Consider the following 22,741-nt stretch of genomic DNA (forward strand, 5'->3'; position numbering starts at 1 on the left):
TGCACATCTATTACGCAGCACCCCAGCTATGTGGAACTGGGGTTCTACACTTATTAGAAAACAGAATCAGTGATATGAAAGACAGGAAGTGATTTTAGTTTTAAGTAAATCTACAGTTTAAGAGAAGCGACTTAAGGAATTGAAAAAGGTTTCTGGCATAAACGTATCCCTTTTCTTTAGTCATTTGATAAAACATGAAAAAGCCAGTTAATGACTGTTAAATGAAGCAGTAAGTTAATATCTACATAAGAGTTCAGGTGTCACTATGATACAGGGAAGGTAATATTTATGAAATATTGCTCTGATAACGGGGATCAAAAAAGAGGAACATTATTCATCCCACCATTGTGAACAATTAGACCCGACACCACCTGGAAGTCCAGAAATAAAGTTTATTTCAGTTCGTCTTCAGCCTTCACAACAATTTAAATAGCAGGACAGAAGACGTCCGTCTCTGTACACATTGGTTAGTAAAAAAAAAAAATCTAAACTCAGGTCAGACACTTCCACTTCCACATTCACTGATACTGCGTCTCTTTTTATTGTTTTTCTTTCTTTGCATTGAGAGGAAACATCCAAGTCGATGCAGCAACAGTAACCGTGCTTCTAAAGAGTTCATTAGAAGCACAAAAGTTCAGTTTGTCTCCCGTTTCTTGTCCTGAGGGAGTGCCTACAAAGAAAATGCTCCAGATAAAAACAACTTCATTTCAAAGACAATCTTTAACACAGCCGGCCCCGCCAAGAGAACACTGATTGTTTGGCAACGAGCAATATTTTGAGGCAATGGAAGCTGAAACATTTCCCTGCAACCTGCTCCAGGTATAACGGTCCTAAAGGCCTGCAGCCTGTTCATATTTTCCCAGGAAATTTTTGTTAAAGGAAATTGATTTTTGTTTGTACTTTTAAAAGTCTGAAATTCAAAATGACCTAAAAAAATTAAATAAAATTTGAGTATTTAATCTGGTAATTCCACATTAAAAATGCCAGAATCAGCTTAGTTTATATACAATAACTTTGGCATTTCACAATGAAGACATGATTCATTCACTGCGCCTTCATACTATGATTTTTTTTCTCACAGACCTTCTAAGCAGACTTTACAGGTGACTCTCAGGTTCAGCAGCTGGCTGCACGAAATTTCAGATGAAAAATTAATTAAAATTAAAACAATTCCTCATCCTCAGAAAAAAAACTGTGACACTTCGAGTTGGTTTAAAACCGATTTAAAATTTGGTTGCAGTTTTTAACAAAGTTCAAGATTGTGTTTCAGTCCTGAAAATTTCATGTGTCCATCTGCTGTACTCCTGAAGTGATGAAGGACAAATAAGGCAATTTAAAAAGCACCAACCCTGTATGCTTTAGAGGCCTGTAATTCAGAGTTTTCACAGTATTATGGTAAAACTTTGCACGACTTCAGTTATGCTAAAGTTACTGTATAAAAACAAAACAAATTATTTTCTTATAATTAGTATCAAATTACTAATTATAATTTGGCAGGAAAGCATGAACGTTATGTTGAATCTTTGGGAATGATTACAGACCTTTAAATATAAAAGGCCATATTTTCCCCAGCTGCTTTAGCTCCTTTGAGGCAACTTTCTGAAAACCTGAAGGTATGATCAGCAGGTTGGTGCAGCTGTCGAAATGACTGAATTAGGGATCTGCTGTGTCTGACGTCCCAACAATAGGAAAAACAACCCTGTAGGACAATGGGGTGTTTAGGGGAGTCTAAAGCCTGGGTTTCAGGGATTACTTGTACATACACTGACTTAATTACTTGAAACTCTGTTTAATGTAAGCATCCACCACTGTAATAGTATGTATACGACAGAAAAGAAGTAAATGCATAACAGGTCCCAAATCTGACTGTTTTTTTTAAAGCCGAATGACACCTTGTCTTTTCCAGTGTGCTCACTGGAAGGGGTGTGAAGCAAGCATGGGAACCTTTATGTCCTGAGTAAGAGTAAAGTTTTAATCTTGTCACACCTCCTTTACACTTAACTGTAAATTTAGCAATTAAACAGTGAAGAGTGAGATATTTGGGAAATATCAATTCAGATAAATATTAAATGGGGGGAAAAAAAAAAAAAAAAAAAAACATGAAGCGAAGAGACTCTGTACGCATAGTCCCCAGACTTAATCATCCAATCAGAGGCAAAGTGCACAGAGATGACAAACTAAAATGTTGGACTGTTCCTTTAACAGATCAGGACTAGATGCGGGTAAATCCTCCTGAGCCCCACTGCCTCAGATACCCACCAACTACTGCAGCCCACCACACACAGCGAGTGTGCAAAGCCAGAGGAATAGAAAACTGCAAAAAGGTGACTGTAAACCATCTGAAACTGCAGTGCAGAATGATACTGACTCAAACTGCAAAAAATATACAGGAATGTGAATTAAAAACTAGAGAATAAAGTCCAAACCACTGTGAAACATCAGTAACAGTAATTGAATGAACATAAACATGTGTTTAAAACATAACAGACGTGATCCAGTTTTTCCCACAGCTTTTAAAAAACTGGGGCTGTAATCTGTTCTGCTTTTCATGCAATCGGACAGCAAGAAAAACAAAAGCCTTTAGAGGGCGCTAGTGAGGCTCTAGAGGCTGTGTCAAACATTAAATGTTAAGAAAATTACAAATCATTTTTGGATTACAAGAAAGCACCACAAAACGTCCCAAAGCTTAGGAATGCCTCATTTACTGAGTTCATTTAGTCCTGCTTCATATTGTTATCTTTGATATATGCTGCGACTTAGAGCTGCAACATTTTTAATGCAGTAATGTTCCTGGGAGATAAACACCTTGTCAGTTATTCTACAAAATGTAGTTTCAGGGAGACCGTTTAAAACTTAAAAACAAAGCTGAGGTTTCTGCAGAACACAAATGGACGTTTCTCAACTACAGAGCACAAACATTAAAGGACTACGATGACCTGGATGACCGAGAACCTTCACAGACATAAAGAGCACAATCTGTAATTGCATAAGGGATTAGTCATGGTAGTACATGGTCAGTGGTTCCAGCCAGCTACATCGAACCACTGAGAATCATCTACAGTGTGTTCTGCAGGCACGTGTATGGCGAGGTGGAAGCAGAAGTGGGCAGGGCTTAATCTTTTAAGGTGGGGTTACAGTCCTGAGTGTTGTTGATTGTTCGACTATACGCTCACTTTTTAATCTATATATTGTTATGTTTTTGATTTTTTTTTTTTTTAATATTAACCCGACAATGTGGGTCTGCTAATAGTAAGTCAATGATTTTATAAATGACTGGCTTGTATTTGCCAAATATTTCCAGAGCGTGGTGGAAACTTGAAAAGTTTAGACATATAAGCAAGAGTTCTGATAAATTAAGGTGGAAATGTGGCTCGTGATAAATAAAGTTTCCTATTTTAAACACTGAACCAGAAAATGTTGCAGTATTGAAAAAAAAATGGATAGGAGTATCAGATTACAGCCTCAGTCTTCATGTTTCAAGCTTTGAGAAAGTTTGTAAAACTTCAATCTCACAAAAGATGTAAAAAAAAAAAAAAAGAAAAAAGAAAAAGAAGGAAAAAGGAAAAAGCTTAAACGTTTTCTTTTCCCACTTCATCGTTCATATGCTCAGCCAGTTTATCAGCTGCTGTAGAAGGTGCATCTTTAAACCTCCCAGTCTCAAAAACACATCAAACTACTAATTTCTACTTCATGCCATAGACGATAAAATCAAAATTAAAAAGTTGAATATAATGTAAAACAAACAAAACCACATAATTAAATACTAATATATACAGTGGTTTTTAAAAATTTGTTGTTGTGCTGCTGCACGTTAGAAATGTGCATGATTATAGCCACATAAAAAAAATTTAATCATATAACTGTGTGTAAACATAAATACTAATATTCCTAAGTTCGTCTTTAGTGTTGATCAGAGCACAGTAACAGCGGCAGAGAAACAGGAACTCCAAACCTCCATTTAGAAAATGTTGACACTTTTTGTGCAACAAAATAAAACAAACAAAAAAAAGAAATGCATGAAAAGCTGAAATATGGAGAAGTGAGGTTTCCGTAGGACATCAGCTACCACAGCATCATCATCATCATCAGCCCATCAAATAAAACAAATCCTTCAGAGAACTTAAGACATGAAACAGTTTGTTTTGTCAAATCAAAAGCTAAACATCTGAGACAATGAACATGAGAAACTTCAGTTACATTCTAGCTAGTTGTTGTTTTTATAAGTTGTTTATATCTTTGTACAGTGTCTGTTCAAAACAACAGTCATCTAAAAGGCGCTTTTTATTGTAAGTTACATCATTATTAGAGAGAGAACTGCAACAATCACACAATCACCTATAAGGAGTACTTGGTGACAACGGGGAGAATGAACTCCTTTTTAACAGGACAAGACCTCCAGCTGTTAGGGTTGGGCTGCATTTAGTGTGACTGGGTGGAGGGTGGAGCAAAAGGGAAGAGAGTAAAGATGGACACAGAGAGACTACAAACAACAAGAGAGCAACAGTTGCACATATAAGAATAAAAAGAAGTCAAGTAGAAGAGCTCAGTGCATCATGGGAAGTGCAGCCTGAACCTATAGCAGCATAAAAGGATGTTTCAGGGTCACCTCATCCAACCATAAGTAAAAGCTTTATTACAAAGGAAATTTTAGAAGTGGACAGTTCAGTTCAGGGTGTCCGTCTCCTGAATCCAAACTGGGAGCTAATTCTTTAGCCCGATAGCTGAATTCTCCAGCTTTCATTCTGCTTTTTGAAACCCTTACTATGAGGTCTTTAAGGTATGATGGCACCTGATCATTCTGGACTTTCTATGTAAGGATGAAGATTTAAAAAATACATTCTGGATTTAACAGGGAGCCCATGAAGTTGAGCCAATTTGGGAGAAATATGCTCTCTCTTTTTAGTCCCCTTAATCCTCTTACTGTTGCGTGGTGATCACTTGGGATCAACTGAAGGCTTTTCAGGGACAGGTGTCAAACTCCAGGCCTCGAGGGCTGGTGTCCTGCAAGTTTTAGATGTGTCCTTGATCCAACACAGCTGATTTAAATGTCTAAATGACCTCCTCAACATGTCTTGAAGTTCTCCACAGGCCTGGTAATGAACTAATCATTTGATTCAGGTGTGCTGACCCAGGGTGAGATCTAAAACCTGCAGGACACCGGCCCTCAAGGCCTGGAGTTCGACACCCCTGTCTTAAGACATTACCACTGAAACATGTAAGGTCTGCCTATCAAGAAGCATTTTTATGTCCCGTGTCACTATTTGTGGTCAGTTTTCTGTAATGTCTCACACAAATTATGTAAATTAATTTACGTTTCTCATGTTCTGCCTCGTGCTGTTTGCTCTTGATTGCTTTCTGTTCATTATGCGCTTTCTGCCCTTCAGTAGGAACTAGCTGGTTAAACGTTACTGGTTTTGCTCTTGCCCTTGGCTCCGCCTCCTGGGCTGCTTTTACTCTCTGACTTCCTGCCAGAGGAGTTCTGCATGGTGGACACTTTAACCGCAGAACCCGACTGACCACCACTGTTGTTGTTATTATGGTTTGAGTTTCCGCTCAGTGTCTCCATGATGGAGCGGAACGTCCCGAAAGGCCGCTTGCTTTCAGAACTTCCTGTTGGAGTCCTCTCCTTCCCTTGATGCACTTTTGTTGGCTCTGCCTCCTGACTGGAGCTCTTGTGCACCTGCTCATCGAATGTAACCCTCAGTTTGAGGTTCTGGGATGTCTTCCTGCGAGATGAGGGAGACTTCAGGGCACTCTTGGGGCTGGTTGCGACTTTCTGGCCATTGGTGGCATCCTGGTCCCCTGGAACGTCTGGGGTTTTGCCATCTGTGGCTTCAGGGTCACTGGAGGTGGGGGACGGGTTGTAGCCAATGCTATCTACTGACTTTGATCCACTGAGAGAAAATGCCAGCTTCCTCTCAACTGTGGAAGATGATGATGAGGGGAGGTGCTTTTTCATCATTAGTTGGAGGTGGTTTGACACCGGCTCCTCCTCTGTGATTGGCAAGTGGGATGGCCTATCAGGTCGTAGTGTGTTTGAGGGTGGAGCTCCCTGATTCTTGCCCTCTTCTGGTGGATAACCATCTGAATCGGATTCGCTTAAGGAACGCTGCATGATCTGTTTGAGTCTTGCTAGTTTGAGCTCTCTCCTCTCCACCAGCCCAATTCTGCGGCCCCCAGGAGCCCCAGGGCCTTCTCTGCTCATACCACCTGCAGGAGGCAGTCTCTCTCTAGGACAGAGTGTCTCCGACATGTCCTTCCCCAGGAGCTGCCGCAGCACGGAGTCTGGACCCACCCCTCCCTGACGAACCAACCAGTGACCGTCACCAGGAGTCCCCTCAGCAGTCAACATCATCTCTTGCCACGCCTCCACAGAGGGTTGATGGGAGCTGCAGCGCAGACAGGGAGACAGAGATCATGCTCCATGTTCATATTTTAACGCTTTAGTATTTCTACCTTTGGTTAGCGATGAAAGCAGTGTTAAACTGCTTAGTCAACTACTTATTCACATCCCTAGTACATACACACCACTCAACAATAAAACACAGCCTTTTTATTTAAGCAGTGTGTTGCTTAGCTGTTACCTGCTAGATCTGTTGGAATCATTAGCAACGATTTCTGTTTGTTTGGCATGACCTAAGGCACATGTCTATGTTTTTCAAGTTATTGTGGTCCTTCACCAAGCTCTACTGAGAAAGCTGCTGCTTTGTCACTTTACCAGCTCTGACTCATTAAGCAGATCTTAGCTTCCACATCTTCTTTTATTATATGATTAACTTTCATCTGTATGGCTTTTACACACCGAGCGTGTGTGTGTGTGTGCCTGTTACCTGGGTGATCTGGACGGTGTCCCCTCTGCCTTGTTGGGCTCCATCAGTCTCTGCAGCTGTTTCTGTAAGGCCATTCTCTCTGACGCCTGTCTACATGACAAACATGCAACACATATGACAGCTCTAACACTGAGACAGCTCCTGTGTTTTTCCAAGAACACTGAAGTCTGAATGCTGTCTGTTTCAAAACAATTACACAAACAGATTTCATGATGCAAATAATTAATAAAAGATATCCCACAAAGACACAAATAGCTCTTTTCCACTAGTACCCACTCATCTTGGCTCAGCTTGACTCAGCTCGGTTTTTAGGCTTTTCCATTAGATAGCAGTACCTGGTATCAGGTACTTTTTTAGTACTTGCTCAGCTGGGGTTCGATGTGAGCTGAGTCTATGTGAAAATGTGACGTCGACAGGCAGCATGCCACCGATTAACCAGTCAATGATGAGTCATGAGAGAAAAATCCAAACCGCCATTTTTAAAAATGGCCCTGGATAGTTTCCAGCAACCCTGAAGTGAATAAGAAGTTTAAAAAAAAATGGACGGCTGGATCTTTTCCAAAGAATTATTATTAATGACCACCAGTGGTGATGATGTTCTCATCTCATAATGTGATAAGCTGAACATTTTGGGGTTATGACATATTTGAGACTCAGATAACAGGATGATAATACTACAATTCTAAACTATGCAAAAACACATCAACTTACTCATTGAGCTGCTTGGTGAGCTTAACAACCTGCGAGGCCAGCGACATGCAGGTTTCTACTACAACCAGGTAGCGGGCGCAAGTGGTGTGTCCCTGCCGCTCGGCACTCTGGGAAGGCCGCTCCCCCTGCTGGTTCTGGAATGTCACATTGGAGCCGTACTCCACCAGAGTCTGGATAAACAAACACAAACCTTTCACAGTTCTGAGCTCTAGCCCACAAGTTTCAGACGTTTCAGAGAAGCAGCTCTCTCATTTAAACCATATCATTAGTTATCAGTATTTTGATTGTCAGCCTGGGCTAGCCAGCAGGAAGCAGACAAGACTAATAATATCCGCCCTTCCTTCAGCAGGGTGTGCCACCTACAGAGAAAATACCCCTCAGCCTCTATTGCAGGAAAATTAGCAAAAAGTGTAAAACCTAACACTTGTAATAAATCAGTGTTGTGTCAGGTTAAGTAAGAGAAAAAGGAACTAACCAGAATGTTGCAGCGAGCATTTAACCTTTTACTCTACAGAAGCGTGATGGATGGTGATAAAGTGATAAATCTCCGAGCAAAGAAACAATATTTAGGAACAGGAAAAAAAGGTTCAAGATAGTAGAACTTTTTAAAAACCCCGTGAATGACACATTACCAGAGAAACAGATGAATAAAGACAAAGCATTAGCTGCTCTGAGACAATAAACAATATGACCAACTCTCCACCTGCCGCAGGTCGAGGTTAGAGCTCAAGTCATTCAGTCCACACAGATTCTGACAGCAGGCGGACTAACAGCAGAACCTGCTGTATATTTATGGGAGCAAAACATCCAGTGATGTAAATCTTGAAGCTATATCACAGACTTAAACATCAGGTTACCTGTATACAGCTGAGGTGACCATACTGAGCTGCTATGTGGACTGCAGTGTTTCCGTTCTGGTCGACTTCATCCAGAGAGATAGCCTGTTCCTGCATGAACTGAAGCAACCACAGCAACACCTTCTCCTGAAGGGAGAGATGGCATATCCATTAAAACAATATAACTAAATGTTCATCGTCTTATTGGATCAGTGAAATGAGAGTAACCATGATAATGTGTCATTATTTGTTAATGATAGTTAAAAGCAGCAATAAATTCTCATAATAAAGTTTAACAGTTCATGTGATTCAAGCATTTCATTTTAGCTTTTACACTAGAATATCAACAGCAAAAACATGCCAGGTTAAGTTATTAAGATGGTCGTCCCTTGCACAGCGGCTTTACGCTACTCCTATTTCATAGGATGGGTTAAATAAAGTGAATGAATTTTCCTCATGGTAATAATAAAAGATAACTTAAAAATAACACACAAATTAAACTTACGCTAAGTAAACAGACAAACAATCTGATTTGTTTATTGACTGCTGTGCCACACACTTGGAAATCACAGATGTCACAAGCAAATTATAAATTACCAATATATCCACCTACTGACTTGTAGGGAATGAAAACACTCAATGTGTAATGTGGAAAAAATAAAATCGACTGCTCTCATCACCTGCATGTGTGTGTTTATGTGCACGTGTGTGTATTACCTGTCCATATCGGGCCGCGTAGTGGATCAAACTGGGATGTTCTCTGGTGCAGCTCAGCTCGGCAATGGCTTCTGTCTCACTTACCATCCACCTCACGCACTCCAGATGACCATTCTACAACAAACACGCACGCATGTTTCAATCACTTCGAGCCATATCAGCCGGTGCATGTCCAAACTGCAATGTGACCAGATCAGTATTTAGCCAGCCAGCTTCTTTGAAAAAAAGCTACCGAATGTTCTTCATGCGGGCAACAACTTCACCTAAAATAAGCTGAGTTTTTCTAGGAGTAAGAACAGGGCTGGCACAATTTATTTCTTATAGAGTGTTACAGTGAGAAAAGACAGCTTCCTAAAATGTCACAACATGATTCTTGTGATATTTTCCAGAGAGGAACCATTGCTATGAACTTATTTGTGTCTTTAGATCCAAACTGTTATGTACTACTGATATGTGGCCTAAAAAGTAGCCAAGTTCCCACAATGAGTCAGTGAAAAGATTTATGCCCCTGCAACGTGAGTAATACGACTACATTCATTTAACATACTTCAGCATGGACCAGGTGGCTGGAAATCTGTCATCCTGTTAATCTAAGCATATAAACAACAGTCTTGTTAATAACAACCAATCAGGAATCAGCAAACAGCTGCAGAGCTTGTCTCCAGATAACACACTTCCCTTCTGGCAGCCAATCAAGAGCCTAGTTTCCACTACAGGGCTGCCAAAGCAGGACCTGCTCATATTTGCGGCATTTAACTTCTTTCTTTCTAACATCCTGCGGCTGCCAATAGAGCTGGAGTAAACGTTTACCTAATTTTATCAAAAACCTCCATCTTATTATTACAGTATGACCTCACTGACCAGCTGTCAGTAACCAATCAAATGTCTGCATACCCTTGTTAGCTTACAGATGTTTTTTTCTACTTTCAGGAGGACTAATATTTTGACCTGCAGGTATGAACAGTGGGAATTTGAAGACTTAAAGGGTATACAGGCACATTACATTCACATCATGCAGGGTAGATACATAGCTAAAATAAGGCTGAAGCTGCATAAACACATTTCTTACACTTTTGTTGGACTTTATCTGACAAACAAGATACTGCAGTTAATGTGTGTAACATGCATGATGACACCGCTGAATGCCAACACTGCTGGGTGACCCTGAACACACCACACAGTGGGGTGCCAGTACTCTGGCTTGATGTAATTCAAAGTTGTCTTCTCAATGTCATTAAAGCAGAATCTCTGCCAGCACTTGAATACAAGCATGTTACTTTGGAGACATACACCCAGTCTAACACTGAAGTTCACCTTGACCCCCAGACCAGCGGGGGTGAGCTGCTGGTTGTTGCGCTCATTGAGACAATCCTCCCCCATCAAAGATGTGAGATGCTGCAGACAGTCGGCGTGGCCCTGAGAGGCCGAGATGTGGAGCAGGTTGTTTCCATCCTCGTCTCTGATCAGCTCCAGATTATCAGCTGCCAGGTGAGGCTGCACAAGGAGGACAAAGAGGAGAAAACACAGAGGTTGTGAAGTGTAAAGGACGACGGGGTGATGAGGAGAAGGATGACAAAATATGATGAAATACGCACCAGCAATGAGATCTGTCCTTCTCTAACGATGTTAATGATGTTCTGGTTCTTCTTGGATTCCTCGTCTACTTCCCCTCCTGCTCCACCACTCCCTCCAAACCCCCTTGACCCACCTCCCACTCCTCCTGATGCAGAAGCCCAGGATTTGGAGCTGTCCTGCCTGCTCACGCTGCCCCCTGGCAGAGGGAAAATTAGTCCTGGGCCCCCTGGAGGGTCCACACTTGGTCTCTGGCTCTGAGAGTCTGGATAGACCCGTGCAGACAGCAGTTTGTCTGAAAATCATGTCATGTCTTTATATGTATATATATATACATGTTAGCACGGAAGAACAGAACAGAGGACAGTACATTTATTTAATACCTGCATCAGAGAAAGAAGAGAGAGAGGACGAGCAGCTAAGGAGGCCAGAAGACATCTCTGGCTGGTAACCTCCTCCACCTGGGGATCGGTGGAGGTGGTGGAGGTCTGGATCCATTGATTTGGACTTCCTCAGGTCAGACCACTTCACTGGTGACAGAACGCAATACTGCAGAAAACACCAAGTGAGCTTTTAGTTTAAGTGAGAAAATTACAGTCACAGTTATATTGGAGTCTGCAGAGGGTCCCAGTGCGGTGGAAGACATCACGCCTCGTCCCTGTACCAAAGACGCCACATCCCAGTGGCCCCCAGGATTACAGGCCTGTGGCACTGACCTCCCATATCATGAAGACCCTGGAAAGACTCATCCTGGACCAGCTCCAACCCATAGTCAGACCACATCAGGATCCCCTTCAATTGGCTTACCAGCCCCGACTCGGAACTGAGGACGCCATCATCTACCTGCTCAATCGTGTCTACACCCATCTGGGCCAGCAGGAGAGCACTGTGAGGGTCGTGTTTTTTGACTTCAAAAAATAGCCTGGTGGTGCATTCAACACCACCAGGCTGACTCTCCTGGGTGATAATGTTATATACCTATGTGGTATGTGACTTTTGTTGCTATGATGCCAGGTCTCTCTTGGAAATGAGATTTTTAATCTCAATGAGATTTTTTACCTGGATAAATAAAGGATTAATAAAAATAATCTAACAGCGATGCAGGTGGATGCTTCTCTGTGTCCCGTTGATTACCTGTCAGGAAGACCACAGTAAGTGTGTCTTCCACATTGTGATGGTAATTAGCAACACAGGGGCACCACAAGGGACTGTCCTCTCCCCCTTCCTCTTCACCACAGACTTCAGCCACTGCACAGAGACCTGCCATCTTCAGAAGTTTTCTGATGACTCTGTGGTGGTTGGATCAGCAGGGGTGATGAGTCCGAGTACCGGGCTGTGGTTGACTCCTTTGTCACGTGGTGCGAGCAGAATCATCTGCAGCTCAACGTGGCAAAGACCAAGGATTTGATTGTGGACCAGGAAAGACCAGGAAATCCACGGGGTCAGCGTGGACATTGTGACATTGACTATAGATACCTTGGAGTACACATAGACAATAAACTGGACTGGGTTAAAAACACCACTGCACTTTACAGGAAGGGCCAGTGTCATCTGAGGCAGCTGAGGTCCTTCAAGATTTTCTATGAGTCTGTTGTGGCCAGAGCAATCCTCTATGCTGTTGCATGCTGGGGCAGCAGGTTGAGCATTGCTGATGCCAACAGACTCAATAAACTGATCCACAAGGCCAGTAATGTTGAGGGTATGGAGCTTGACTCTCTTAAAGTGGTGTCGGGAAGTGAATGTTGTCCAAGATAAAGACAATGTTGGACAATACCTCCCACCCACTCCATGACATGCTGGCTAGCCACAGGAGCACGTTCAGTGAGAGACTGAGATTACCTAAAAGCGCCACTGAACAACACAGGAAATCATTCCTGCCTGTGGCCATCTCCCTGTACAACTCCTCCATCTAACACATTGTAAACACTGCAATAGTTACATCTTTTTGCACACACTCTTTTCTTACTCAGTACTGTTGCTGTCAATTTTCTTGATATTTATTTATATTCACATCTGTCAACCCCAGATATTTATTATTTGGTGATTTGTGTATATATTGTGCTATTCCTTTTATCTTAACATACTGTATTGTTGAATAGTCTAGTCTATATCTGTTAATGTTACTGTACAGGAGCAACTGTAACCCACATTTCAAAAGTAGTAGCTATATTTATTTGTTTATGTATATGTTTAGGTCTGGACAGAGGCACTGTAAATACAAACAGAAATATGAAGCATAAAAGATGCTGGCTCACTCACCTGAGTTTGTGAGCTACTACTGCTGCCCAGGCTCAGAGGCTCATTGTGGGTTAAAGTGGAGTTCTTCAGCCCTCCTCCCCGATTCCTCTCCAGTGTGCCTCCACCTATGTTGCTCCCCGTCACTGACCGCTTGTCGTGGGGAACACGGGGCAGCGTGGACATCTGCTGAGTGGACTTGATATAAGGCACATCCAGGATCTCATCCATGTCCAGATCATAGTGCTCCAGTTCCCCAAACAAAGCCTGGGGGTTGTTGCTCCCTCCAACAACACCAACACTGCTGCCCAGGCTCTTAGCCTTTCCTCCCTGCCCGTCAGAGGAGGCATTAGTCTGTTTGTCAGGGTCATCCTTACTACTCTCAACTGGCTCCCCCAGAACCAGCCCCTGACCTTGGACTTTACCATCGGTCTCTGCGTCAGTGGTTTCTGGTTGGTGCTTAAGAGGTGAGACCCTCTTCACCGGCCGGAACTTACTGTGAACCTCAGCAATCCCTGTGGGTTTGATTCCCCCGCCGCTGTGGGAGGACACACTGCGGCTCCAATTGATGGCTGGAGCTGCAGGAGGACAGGATGATCAGAGATCTGATCTAAACTGTTTCAAGCCAAACTGTAATTATATTATTGTTAAGTTACCTTGCCTCTCCTCTGCCTGACCATCGCTTCTCCTGGACAGCTCAGGGATGCTCTTCAGAGACGTGACAGAATACTGTAAGAGGATGAGGAAAGATTTAAAAAAAAAAAAAAGACAGAAAATTGTACGCAGCAGTCCAGCAGCTGTGCAAGGAAGTTATATTTAGATATTAGCCAATTACTTTAAGTACTGACAGATTGTAACTTGAAGCAGTTACAGCTGTGTAATTTCAAACTCCTTCCTACACAGACCCAAAGCCAAGAAAATCTGTCCAAATCTTTCCGTCATGAAAGTTAACGGAATAAAGAAATGCACTGACTAAATGCGACCAAGAACAGAGCAGTTTGAGGCCACCTCGTGCAATCAAGGTGGCCTTGACTGCACGATGCTACAGTCAAGGCCACCTGTATCATCCCACCCATCCAAAATTGATACAATGCTATGGGCTGGCTAATTTATTTTATTTTCCTATTTATCAGATAGATAAAACAGGTCCTGCCACTTAGCCTTAGGGTTAGTGTGTATGGCTGATTTATACTGTAACTTAGAGGAAAGTGCATCCCTGATCCATGCCTTTGCCACTACCCTAAAAGCCTACATCCTGTGGAACCTGTGCAATGATCACTAACAGCTGTCTGCAGCTGGCTTTGTCTCAGCATCTCTGACTTTAACCTGATCTGTTTTCTGTGGTGTGTCAGTTGGTTATCAGCTTCAGCTCTTCATCACTTTTTATCTGAGGTTACTGCCTGAGTCTGCTGCTGGCACCATCTGCACAGACATGGTCTGGTTATCTGTGGACAATCCAGGCCCAAGTGAACCTCTAATGTATTTACTAGCACATCATATGTCAATTAACACTCTCAGTGGTAGTCTCTTGAGTTGCTCACCTGAAAATTTGTTGTTTTCTTGCCCATTTCATGTTGTCATTAGTCATTTCACCCACAGCTGTTTGAAGTTGCAAAATATCATTCACTTTTTACAGTCTCTCAATGCCACGTCCCTGCAAATTGCTTCCAGTGTGCATGTAACTTAACTCTCTACTGTAGAACTCCAGCACTGCCAACATTTTTTAATCTATTTGCCTTTCATTTAAAGTGTTGTTTTTTTAAGTTCCTGCAAAAGTACACATTTTTTATGAAGTTCACCAAATGCGGATGATTTTAAGTGAATCAACAGTCATGCTAATCATTGATCAAAATAATAATCTTTTTTAAGCACTGAGCAACCATAAATATGCTTATTGCAAAGTTAGCATTATTTACATAGCTGTGTTTAAACTGAAGGGTGGTAGTGACTATCATCTTCTTGAGCTCCAGAGATACGCAAAGACTGAACTGCTTTATATTCTGTTAGCTGCGTACAACCCCATCAAACTTTACTGGTGATGAAGATGCAGCTGGTAGTTGCGCCCCTGTGGGCAGCTTGTCATATCATACTGACCACTGAATCATCAGAGAAGTCGATCTCATCCAGGTCGAGGTATTCAGGAGCCTCCATCTTCACACCACATCATCAGCCTCACAACCAGCTGCAGACAAAAAGGCAAGATGTCAATGTGTGACTAAAAGCACTAACAAAGCAACAGGATATCACTAATGGTTTCCCTGTGCTCATCAGCATCAACATTCAAAGTCAATAGACAGTTTTGTGTTTCTGTGTTTGATGAATGTTTGACTTGTTGTTTTTGGTTTAGCTGAGCCAATTAAAAAAGTCCAGTTTTCAAATTTATGGGAATAATTTGTAAAGAAAGAAAAAAAAGTAGACTTGGGTTTGACTGGTAATTATTCCTCACGCTTATCTTTTTTTGGCGGGGGGGGGGGGGGGGGGGGGGGGGTTGCATTTTATACAAATCAGGACAATAAAAGCCACAACTTTCTTTGCCTAGCTTTTTTATTTAGCAGCATTTAAATCATGAAAATGAAAAAAAAAACAACCTCTGGGAATTACTGCTGCAGTGATATGATCAGTGGGGATAAAACACAGGAAGTAGCTGCAGGAAACCGTTTGGCTGAAAATGTGCGTTAAAGTGCTTTTTGATGATCTTTTTCTAACTGATATGACAAATTTCTGCACCGGGAACAAAGTCACAGAACAAATAACAAAGTCACTTCTATTTTAAGGAGAATTTTCTCTTTCACCCACCAAGAAAGGGCTAAAAGGGATTATTTGAAGCAAATCAAATCCTCTTCTACTGGGTAATGCCGCACATAAAGCCTTAACTGTCAACTGCACAATCTGACTGAGCAGTTGTGATCAAAGGCAACACACAGCAGGATAATCAGGACTAATCACAGAGCAGCGTGACTTGTACCATGAGCACGCAACCTCAACAAACACAAGAGCAAGAAGCTCCCTGGCAACAAAAGCCAAACTCTGAAACAAGAAACAGAAAAAAAAATCTGTCAAATCTGAAAGTTTTCACTATTTTTTTGTACAATAACTTTAGGCTATCTAATGAAGCTATGCAAAATTTTACTCCCGCATTAGGAAACTTTTCTGCTTTACATGGCCTCTGATTACATAGGAATTCATTTTTAAAATGCCTAAAATTTCCAACATTTTTCTGTCCTCTTAACATAGGTAGAGGATAACCACATGACAATTTCAGGGATGATAAACACATGTAAGCTGCATGCCTTCATTCATTGCTTTGTAAAGTGTGAGACGAACTGCAAATGAGACTATTCGCATTCAAAACAAAAGTTGGACTTGCATGCAGACGTGAAAAAAAATACGTTGAAAAGGCTGTGGAAGTCCCTGTATTAAGCACGTAAACCTGTGGCACAAAAATCACCAAACTCGGACGACCACAGACTGTTTTCCTTCGTGGTGATGAAGGAAAATGCTGGGCTGGCATGTAAAAGGGCATTTATTCTCTTCAAGGACCTGAAGCTCCATAAAGCACCCCTCCAACAGCCAAACCCATCTGTTCTCTGATTGGATAGTTAAATTTGTGATTGACATGACATTGGCCAATCAGATGAAAGGAAGAAAAGTAGGGTCAAAATTTGTACTTTTTGCACACACACAAATCTTTTTTACACATACAAATCCTGAATTACAAGTACAAAATATTTATGACCACAATTTGAGCCCATAAATATCACCTGATGACTACATGAAACCTCCAGTAACCACTCACAACTTGTGGTTACCAGGGGATCACTGACTAATCATTGGGCCTGCATGAATGTGGCTGATTGGGTCAAGTATAGTTTTCACAGCAACTTTTAGCAACCACTCTGGAACTGGTCATAGGGTTGTCAACTGGACTCTAGGCTGGTGTGACTGAGGCCCAAGATGGCTAATGAGGTTTCCAACTATTACTTTTGTTCATTAATCAATTTACATACTAACTCTATAAAAGTCTCCAGAGCCCACAGGGATGTTTCCAAATTACTTATTTTGTCAGAGGGAGAGAGAATGTGAAAACACATATTGAACAGATTCCATTTACATGACAGCACAGAAAAACTCAACAATCACATCAGCACTGTTTCTAGTTAAGATCCTGCAAGGAAAGAGAAGACACGTCATCAGCTCCTGTCATTCATCAGTGCCATTCTCTTTCTTTGAAAATCCGGCCAAATAGAGAACAAGCTCTGACCATGAAGCTGGTATGGTTTGTAAAAAAATAAATAAAATATTGCTCACCAATGCTGTAATCGTCAGTGTTTTCTGTGTAATTTCCTGTTCTATTCCAGCTGGTAGGACTAAGTAACCAGGGAGTAACATGGTTATGGCTAAAATCAGATCGTGTTTACATTTCTTTTTTGAGTTCAGAGCTCATAACAACGATCAGATCAAAGATGAAACTGGCTTTGAAAGCTCTTCATAGATACCAAACTCACAGACTAGTTTCCGGTATTTAGTAAATTACTTTAAACCTCTATTTGTCACGACTGGGGCAGCAGCCGTTGTGATGAGTGGAAAGGAGGACTCGAATGCAGCACTTACTAAGATGTGAGGGTGGTTTATTAAGAATACAGAACACAAAGTGGGGGATGGCAAAACAGAACTAAGGATAAACTAAACTGGGAGAAACTAAACCATAGAATAGCAAACCTGAACACGAAGGGAGGACAGCAGAGAGAGCACGCTGAGGATTCACAGAGTAATGCAGAGACACAACGAGGAACAGAGGCAGACACACACTATAAATACACAGAGGGACACTGGGAAATCACACACAGGTGGGAGACACAGCTGGACCTGATTATCCTGATCAGACAGGGGACACTAACACCAGGGACCAACAGAGGGAGCACCAACCCAGAAACCCAGTATCCAAAACCCCAAAACACAAACCATCCCAAAACAGCCCACAAACAATAATAATAACAACAACAATAAATACACCAAACACGAACGATCGTGGCTCGAGAGTTGGGAGTTCGCCTTGTAATCGGAAGGTTGCCGGTTCGAGCCCCGGCTTGGACAGTCTCGGTCGTTATGTCCTTGGACAAGACACTTCACCTACTGCCTACTGGTGTTGGCCAGAAGGGCCGATGGCGCGATATGGCAGCCTCACTTCTGTCAGTCTGCCCCAGGGCAGCTGTGGCTACAACTGTAGCTTGCCTCCACCAGTGTGTGAATGTGTGTGTGAATGGGTGGATGACTGGGTGTGTAAAGCGCTTTGGGGTCCCTAGAGGGGACTAGTAAAAGCGCTATACAAATACAGGCCATTTACCACAAAATCACTGATTCATGGACTCAGGCCCATGACACTAGTAGCATATTTTTATAATAACACTTGAGGCCATTTTAATTCTACGTTTCCCACTTACAAAATAACTACCAAAAACTGCCAAAAAGTGAAAAATATACTTCTTAGAATTGAAAGTAAGATGTGCTGAAGAAAAGATGAGACATCAAAAGATAGACACATTATACAGAGGAGGAGATTTCACTAAACACCCAGTGGCCCGCTCCTTCACACAAATAGCCAAACAGCAATAGAAAGTCAATGTTGCCATGTTGTGTGGCACATGGATACTGTTGAGGTTCAGTTTCAGCTGAATGGGAGTGGGTGTATCTCTCTTTATTGTAAAGATGGAGATAAATACACTTCTTGAAATGTTCATTGGCTTATTATTGAGTTCCTGCCCCTTTATATCCCATGGTTCATGTTCACCTGAACCTCATATAGATGTTCTTAAAAAGTAAAGTTTTAAGAATAATTTTAAAGTAAAAAAGAAAAAGAAAAAAAAAGACTGTTTTATTTAGCTGATAATATTTAGCAATAGAGGAATGATGACAGTGCTATATACAATTTCAGTATGCAATTTAAAGAACATACGCATGGTCAAAAATGACTCACATTACAACAGGAGGACACAATAATACCACCCAGAGTATCAGGTTAGACACAGGCTTTCTGAATTTCTTAGGGCCAAACAGAGTGAAAATTACAAGTCACACTGCCCTTCATGTCTCCAAGACATGCCTGTAGCTTCAGTAATTGATTTTTCCCCTGACTTAATAGTTAAAGAAAATCAGGTATTATCTGTATAGTAATAGAAATGTATCCATGTATAACTGCATTGCTCTCTGCACTACATGAAACCCTATAGAACTCATGACTCCATCTTTTGTATGAGAGGAAAAAAAACCTCCAAGTTTACATAAAGAAACTGGAACTGGACAAATATGATTTAAAGCAGCACAGCAGATTTCTAGCTTCATCCTTCTCATCTGAAGCAGCGTGCCATTTGTTCAGTGTTTTATTACTTGCAAGTGGGACGGGTAGCTATTTTTCTTTACCTCATTCTCAAACAAAGTCAACATTTTTTGTGTTTGTTTATTTAACATCTTATTTGGCTATACGTGGAATTTTATACACACAAGACCAATGAAATGTATGCACATTTAGAAAGAGGCTTCAAAACAGCTACAATAAATCCCAAATTGTTACAAAGGTGGCTGTAAAAAAAAAAGCAGCAAGATTTCTTTGTAGACTAAATTTGTGCTGATGTTAAAAAATATCTATACACACAAATTAGAAATAAAGAATGAAAATCAAAAAAACTGATTGCACGTTAGCCCCATTATTTGCAAGAAATCTGCAGCTTAATCAATGATGGAAGTATTAGTCATGAGAGGATCACCTAAAATAACACCATGGCTACAGTGGAGTCAGACTGTGAGACCTCTCACGTCATCAGGTGGTGTACCTACAATAAGATCCAGATGTTCTGAGGGAACATTTCATTTCTTTGGCCCATTCTTTCGGGATCATGGAGCCTGTTGATGTGAGATCACTTACAGCTATCTGCATTTAGAACCAAACTGAAAAATCGTCAATTTTCTCACATATATAATAAGTTACTGTGTGCCGCTGTGCCATACCTCGCCTTAAAGAAGCTTTAACCCCTACTCTACCACATAACTTTCTCATCTTTGATTACTAACATTTTTTTCCTTGTACACTGCTTTCAGAGAAAAGCAAGAAGTAATTTAAAATTCATATGGTCATTTTCCAGGCAATAATAGAAATCTGTCTGTTTTTCTGACCACACATTAAGACTACGCTTAGAGATTTCTTTATGTTTTGAGAAGAACAAACGTCCAGTCATGGAAGTCCAAGATGTTCAGAAAGCAACAAACTGGTGCGTCCGTGTAAGACTGGAGCTGTTTTCAGACTGCGTGGGAGTCAACGGGTCAAAATAAAAAACCCTCTGATTGCAGCTTTGAGAAAGAGTCGAGCCTGCATATCCTTGATAACAACAGTTTAGGCTTCGAAACCCGACATCAAAAATAACATAGAACTTTTAAAGAAAAGAAAAGGAAGGAGAAAAACGTCTGCTCACTCTGTTTATGTGAACAGCTGACGAGTCCAAATCCTTCCAGACAGCAAGACACAAAAATAATCAGAGATGAAGCGTTGTTTTGGAGGAAAGACAAGAAACAAGGATGGGAGTTTATTCTTTCCTCAAAGTGTAATTAGAAATTTACTGCATGCTACTTCGCATTTCCCATGGAAATCAGTGAAACTAAAATCCACCTTCCGTCATCTCAAAGTCTCCCTTATTTACATGTTCTGACTTGTTTGTTGAACTGGTGTAAAAATAGATATGGAAGCAGTGATCTAACGACCACTGGGAGCAGGGAATGCACACAGCACCTCTAAAACCCTGAACTCCTCGTGAGGTTAGTTGGGTTCAAGCGCCACTGTCAGCTGAGCCCTGCCAAACACAGGTTGCAAGATAAAGCTGTAAATCAGACAGAATCGAGACCTGGAGTTTCTTCAGAGCTCACCAAGTTAAATTTAAATGACAGCATACAGAACGACATTCAAAACATGGATTACAATCATAATATCCATGTCCATACAGTAGAAAACCCACACTGACAAAAGAAACTGCAATGATAGCCACAGGATATAACAATAACTCCCATGACACAACTGACTAAATGGACACTACCCGGGGAGACAATGAGCAGTAGAAAATAGAAAATAGATGATAGATTACCCAATTAAAGAGGAACAGCTAATATTAGCACCCTGTTTTTATTCTTGGACTTGGCATCATTCACAGTTCATTATTTATCCTTATCAGGGCATCCAGTTCATCTTCTCTCACTCAAACAAGCTGCTTAAAATCCTCCACTTTTAAGCTAACTTTCTTCTGATTGTCTGCCTGTCACCAGCAGAAACAGTCGGTAAGTGAGGCTTCTGCACTTAGAACCCTCATTGGCATTATGTGCCAGTTTTCAACCAGTGCTCCCCTGGGACTGCTGTGGTTACAGGAGCCATTCAGCTCCTCAACCAGTGTTTGCACCAGAGAAATAAAAGCTACTTTCAAGTAGCCTCGCATGTTTGATTTGACAGGTGGTTACTTTACTTTACTTTATTCTGGCCTTAATATTAGTTGGAAGCAGTCTGATAGATAACAGTTATTTTTTCCAGTAAAAACTGAGTAAATTTATCAAAGATCTGCAGATTTCAACACCTCAGAAAATAAGATTGTCTTCGCACTAGACAAGATTTAAACCAATCAGAAAGCACTACTTGCGTACTTTAAATGACTAAAAGTACTGTACATGTAGTATGGCAACACTTTAAAAGCAGATAAAAGTAAAATACGAGAAACATTTGACTTTATTTAAAAGGACAGTTAGTATGAAGCAGACTTAAAGAGGCCAACAGAGCCCTATGCTTTCTGCTTTATAAATGACAACAAAGGATGGGAGGCGAGTGTGCTCCTATGATTCTTACTGACAGCTTGTTTAATCCTCGGATACCTGCTCAAGCAGCAGGAGGCTAATCAGTTAAGCTAGCTAGCTAATCAGCATCTAAAGAAGCTAATGTGGAAGCTAACAGGCTAGCCAGGCTGGCAGTTGGAAAATTGGGTCAAAGAGAAAGCTCAGGTAAAAGATAAGGCGGTCGGAATAAGGAGCCGTTAGCTCTCGGTTAACGGACAGTTTTCAGACACGGTACCTTTCGGAAGTCAGGCAGCCGAGGGGGGTTAGCCGGTTTAAGGAGCTGGTTGCTGCTAGTGGTAACGCTAGCTGGATGGTTGTTGGATCCAGCTGTTTTTTTCCCTTCTGTCGCCTCTCTGTCTTGAAAAGCACAAAGACTTTGACATATGGGCAGCACAAAGCGCCGGAAACAGGGTGAGCTCTCACTCTGAGGAAATTTCCCAAGACCACGTAGTGTGGAGAAAAGACAAACTTCACTTTCTTTTTGATTTGTTAGGCTAAATAAAGCAAAATAAATTAATTAATAAATAATAAAAAATTAAATAAATAAATAAATAATTTGTGTTTGTTTTCTTTTACTATTGTTGTGCAGCGGGGTAGCTTATTCACTAAGGAGCAAAGCAAGAATAATACACATTTTCAAAAGAATTTGAAATAATATCTAACAAATTTCATAGCATTGAAAATAATGTCAAACATTTTTTTATTTATAAACAAGAGTTTACAAAAAGTGTTTTCTAGTAAACGTAGAGTAGGTAGTAAAGCAGGTAAACGTATTAAGATCCCAAGTCCCCCCAAAAACACAAGAACAAAAGACAAAACCCACATAAACAACATGACTAAAATGAAAAGCACAGCGAAATTACCATAATAATAATGTTATCAATAAACAAAATAATAAGTGAAATAAGTGGGGAACAATCCTAGGATGACTGGGCTAGGTCGGGGTTTGAACAGAGAAGTTTGCCTTTGAGTTTTAAGCAA

The 22,741-nt window shown here is 41.2% G+C and overlaps 1 protein-coding gene across 1 annotated transcript; it reads right to left on the minus strand.

The window, feature by feature from the left end:
• Positions 1–378: 378 nt before the first annotated feature.
• sncaip (synuclein, alpha interacting protein) lies at positions 379–22,153 on the minus strand. Its single transcript, XM_082554379.1, has 12 exons — positions 21,996–22,153; positions 14,996–15,083; positions 13,558–13,630; positions 12,926–13,479; positions 11,050–11,215; positions 10,690–10,961; positions 10,409–10,588; positions 9,095–9,208; positions 8,399–8,524; positions 7,542–7,711; positions 6,831–6,920; positions 379–6,389 (listed from the first exon to the last, which is right to left on the minus strand). The coding sequence occupies exons 2-12, from the start codon at positions 15,050–15,052 to the stop codon at positions 5,399–5,401; spliced, it is 2,793 nt and encodes a 930-aa protein (XP_082410505.1). The 5' UTR covers positions 15,053–15,083; positions 21,996–22,153; the 3' UTR covers positions 379–5,398.
• Between the last annotated feature and the right edge of the window lie 588 nt (positions 22,154–22,741).

Source organism: Aulonocara stuartgranti, assembly GCF_965226115.1.
Source record: "Aulonocara stuartgranti genome assembly, chromosome: 12".
Classification (NCBI taxonomy): Eukaryota; Metazoa; Chordata; class Actinopteri; order Cichliformes; family Cichlidae; genus Aulonocara; species Aulonocara stuartgranti.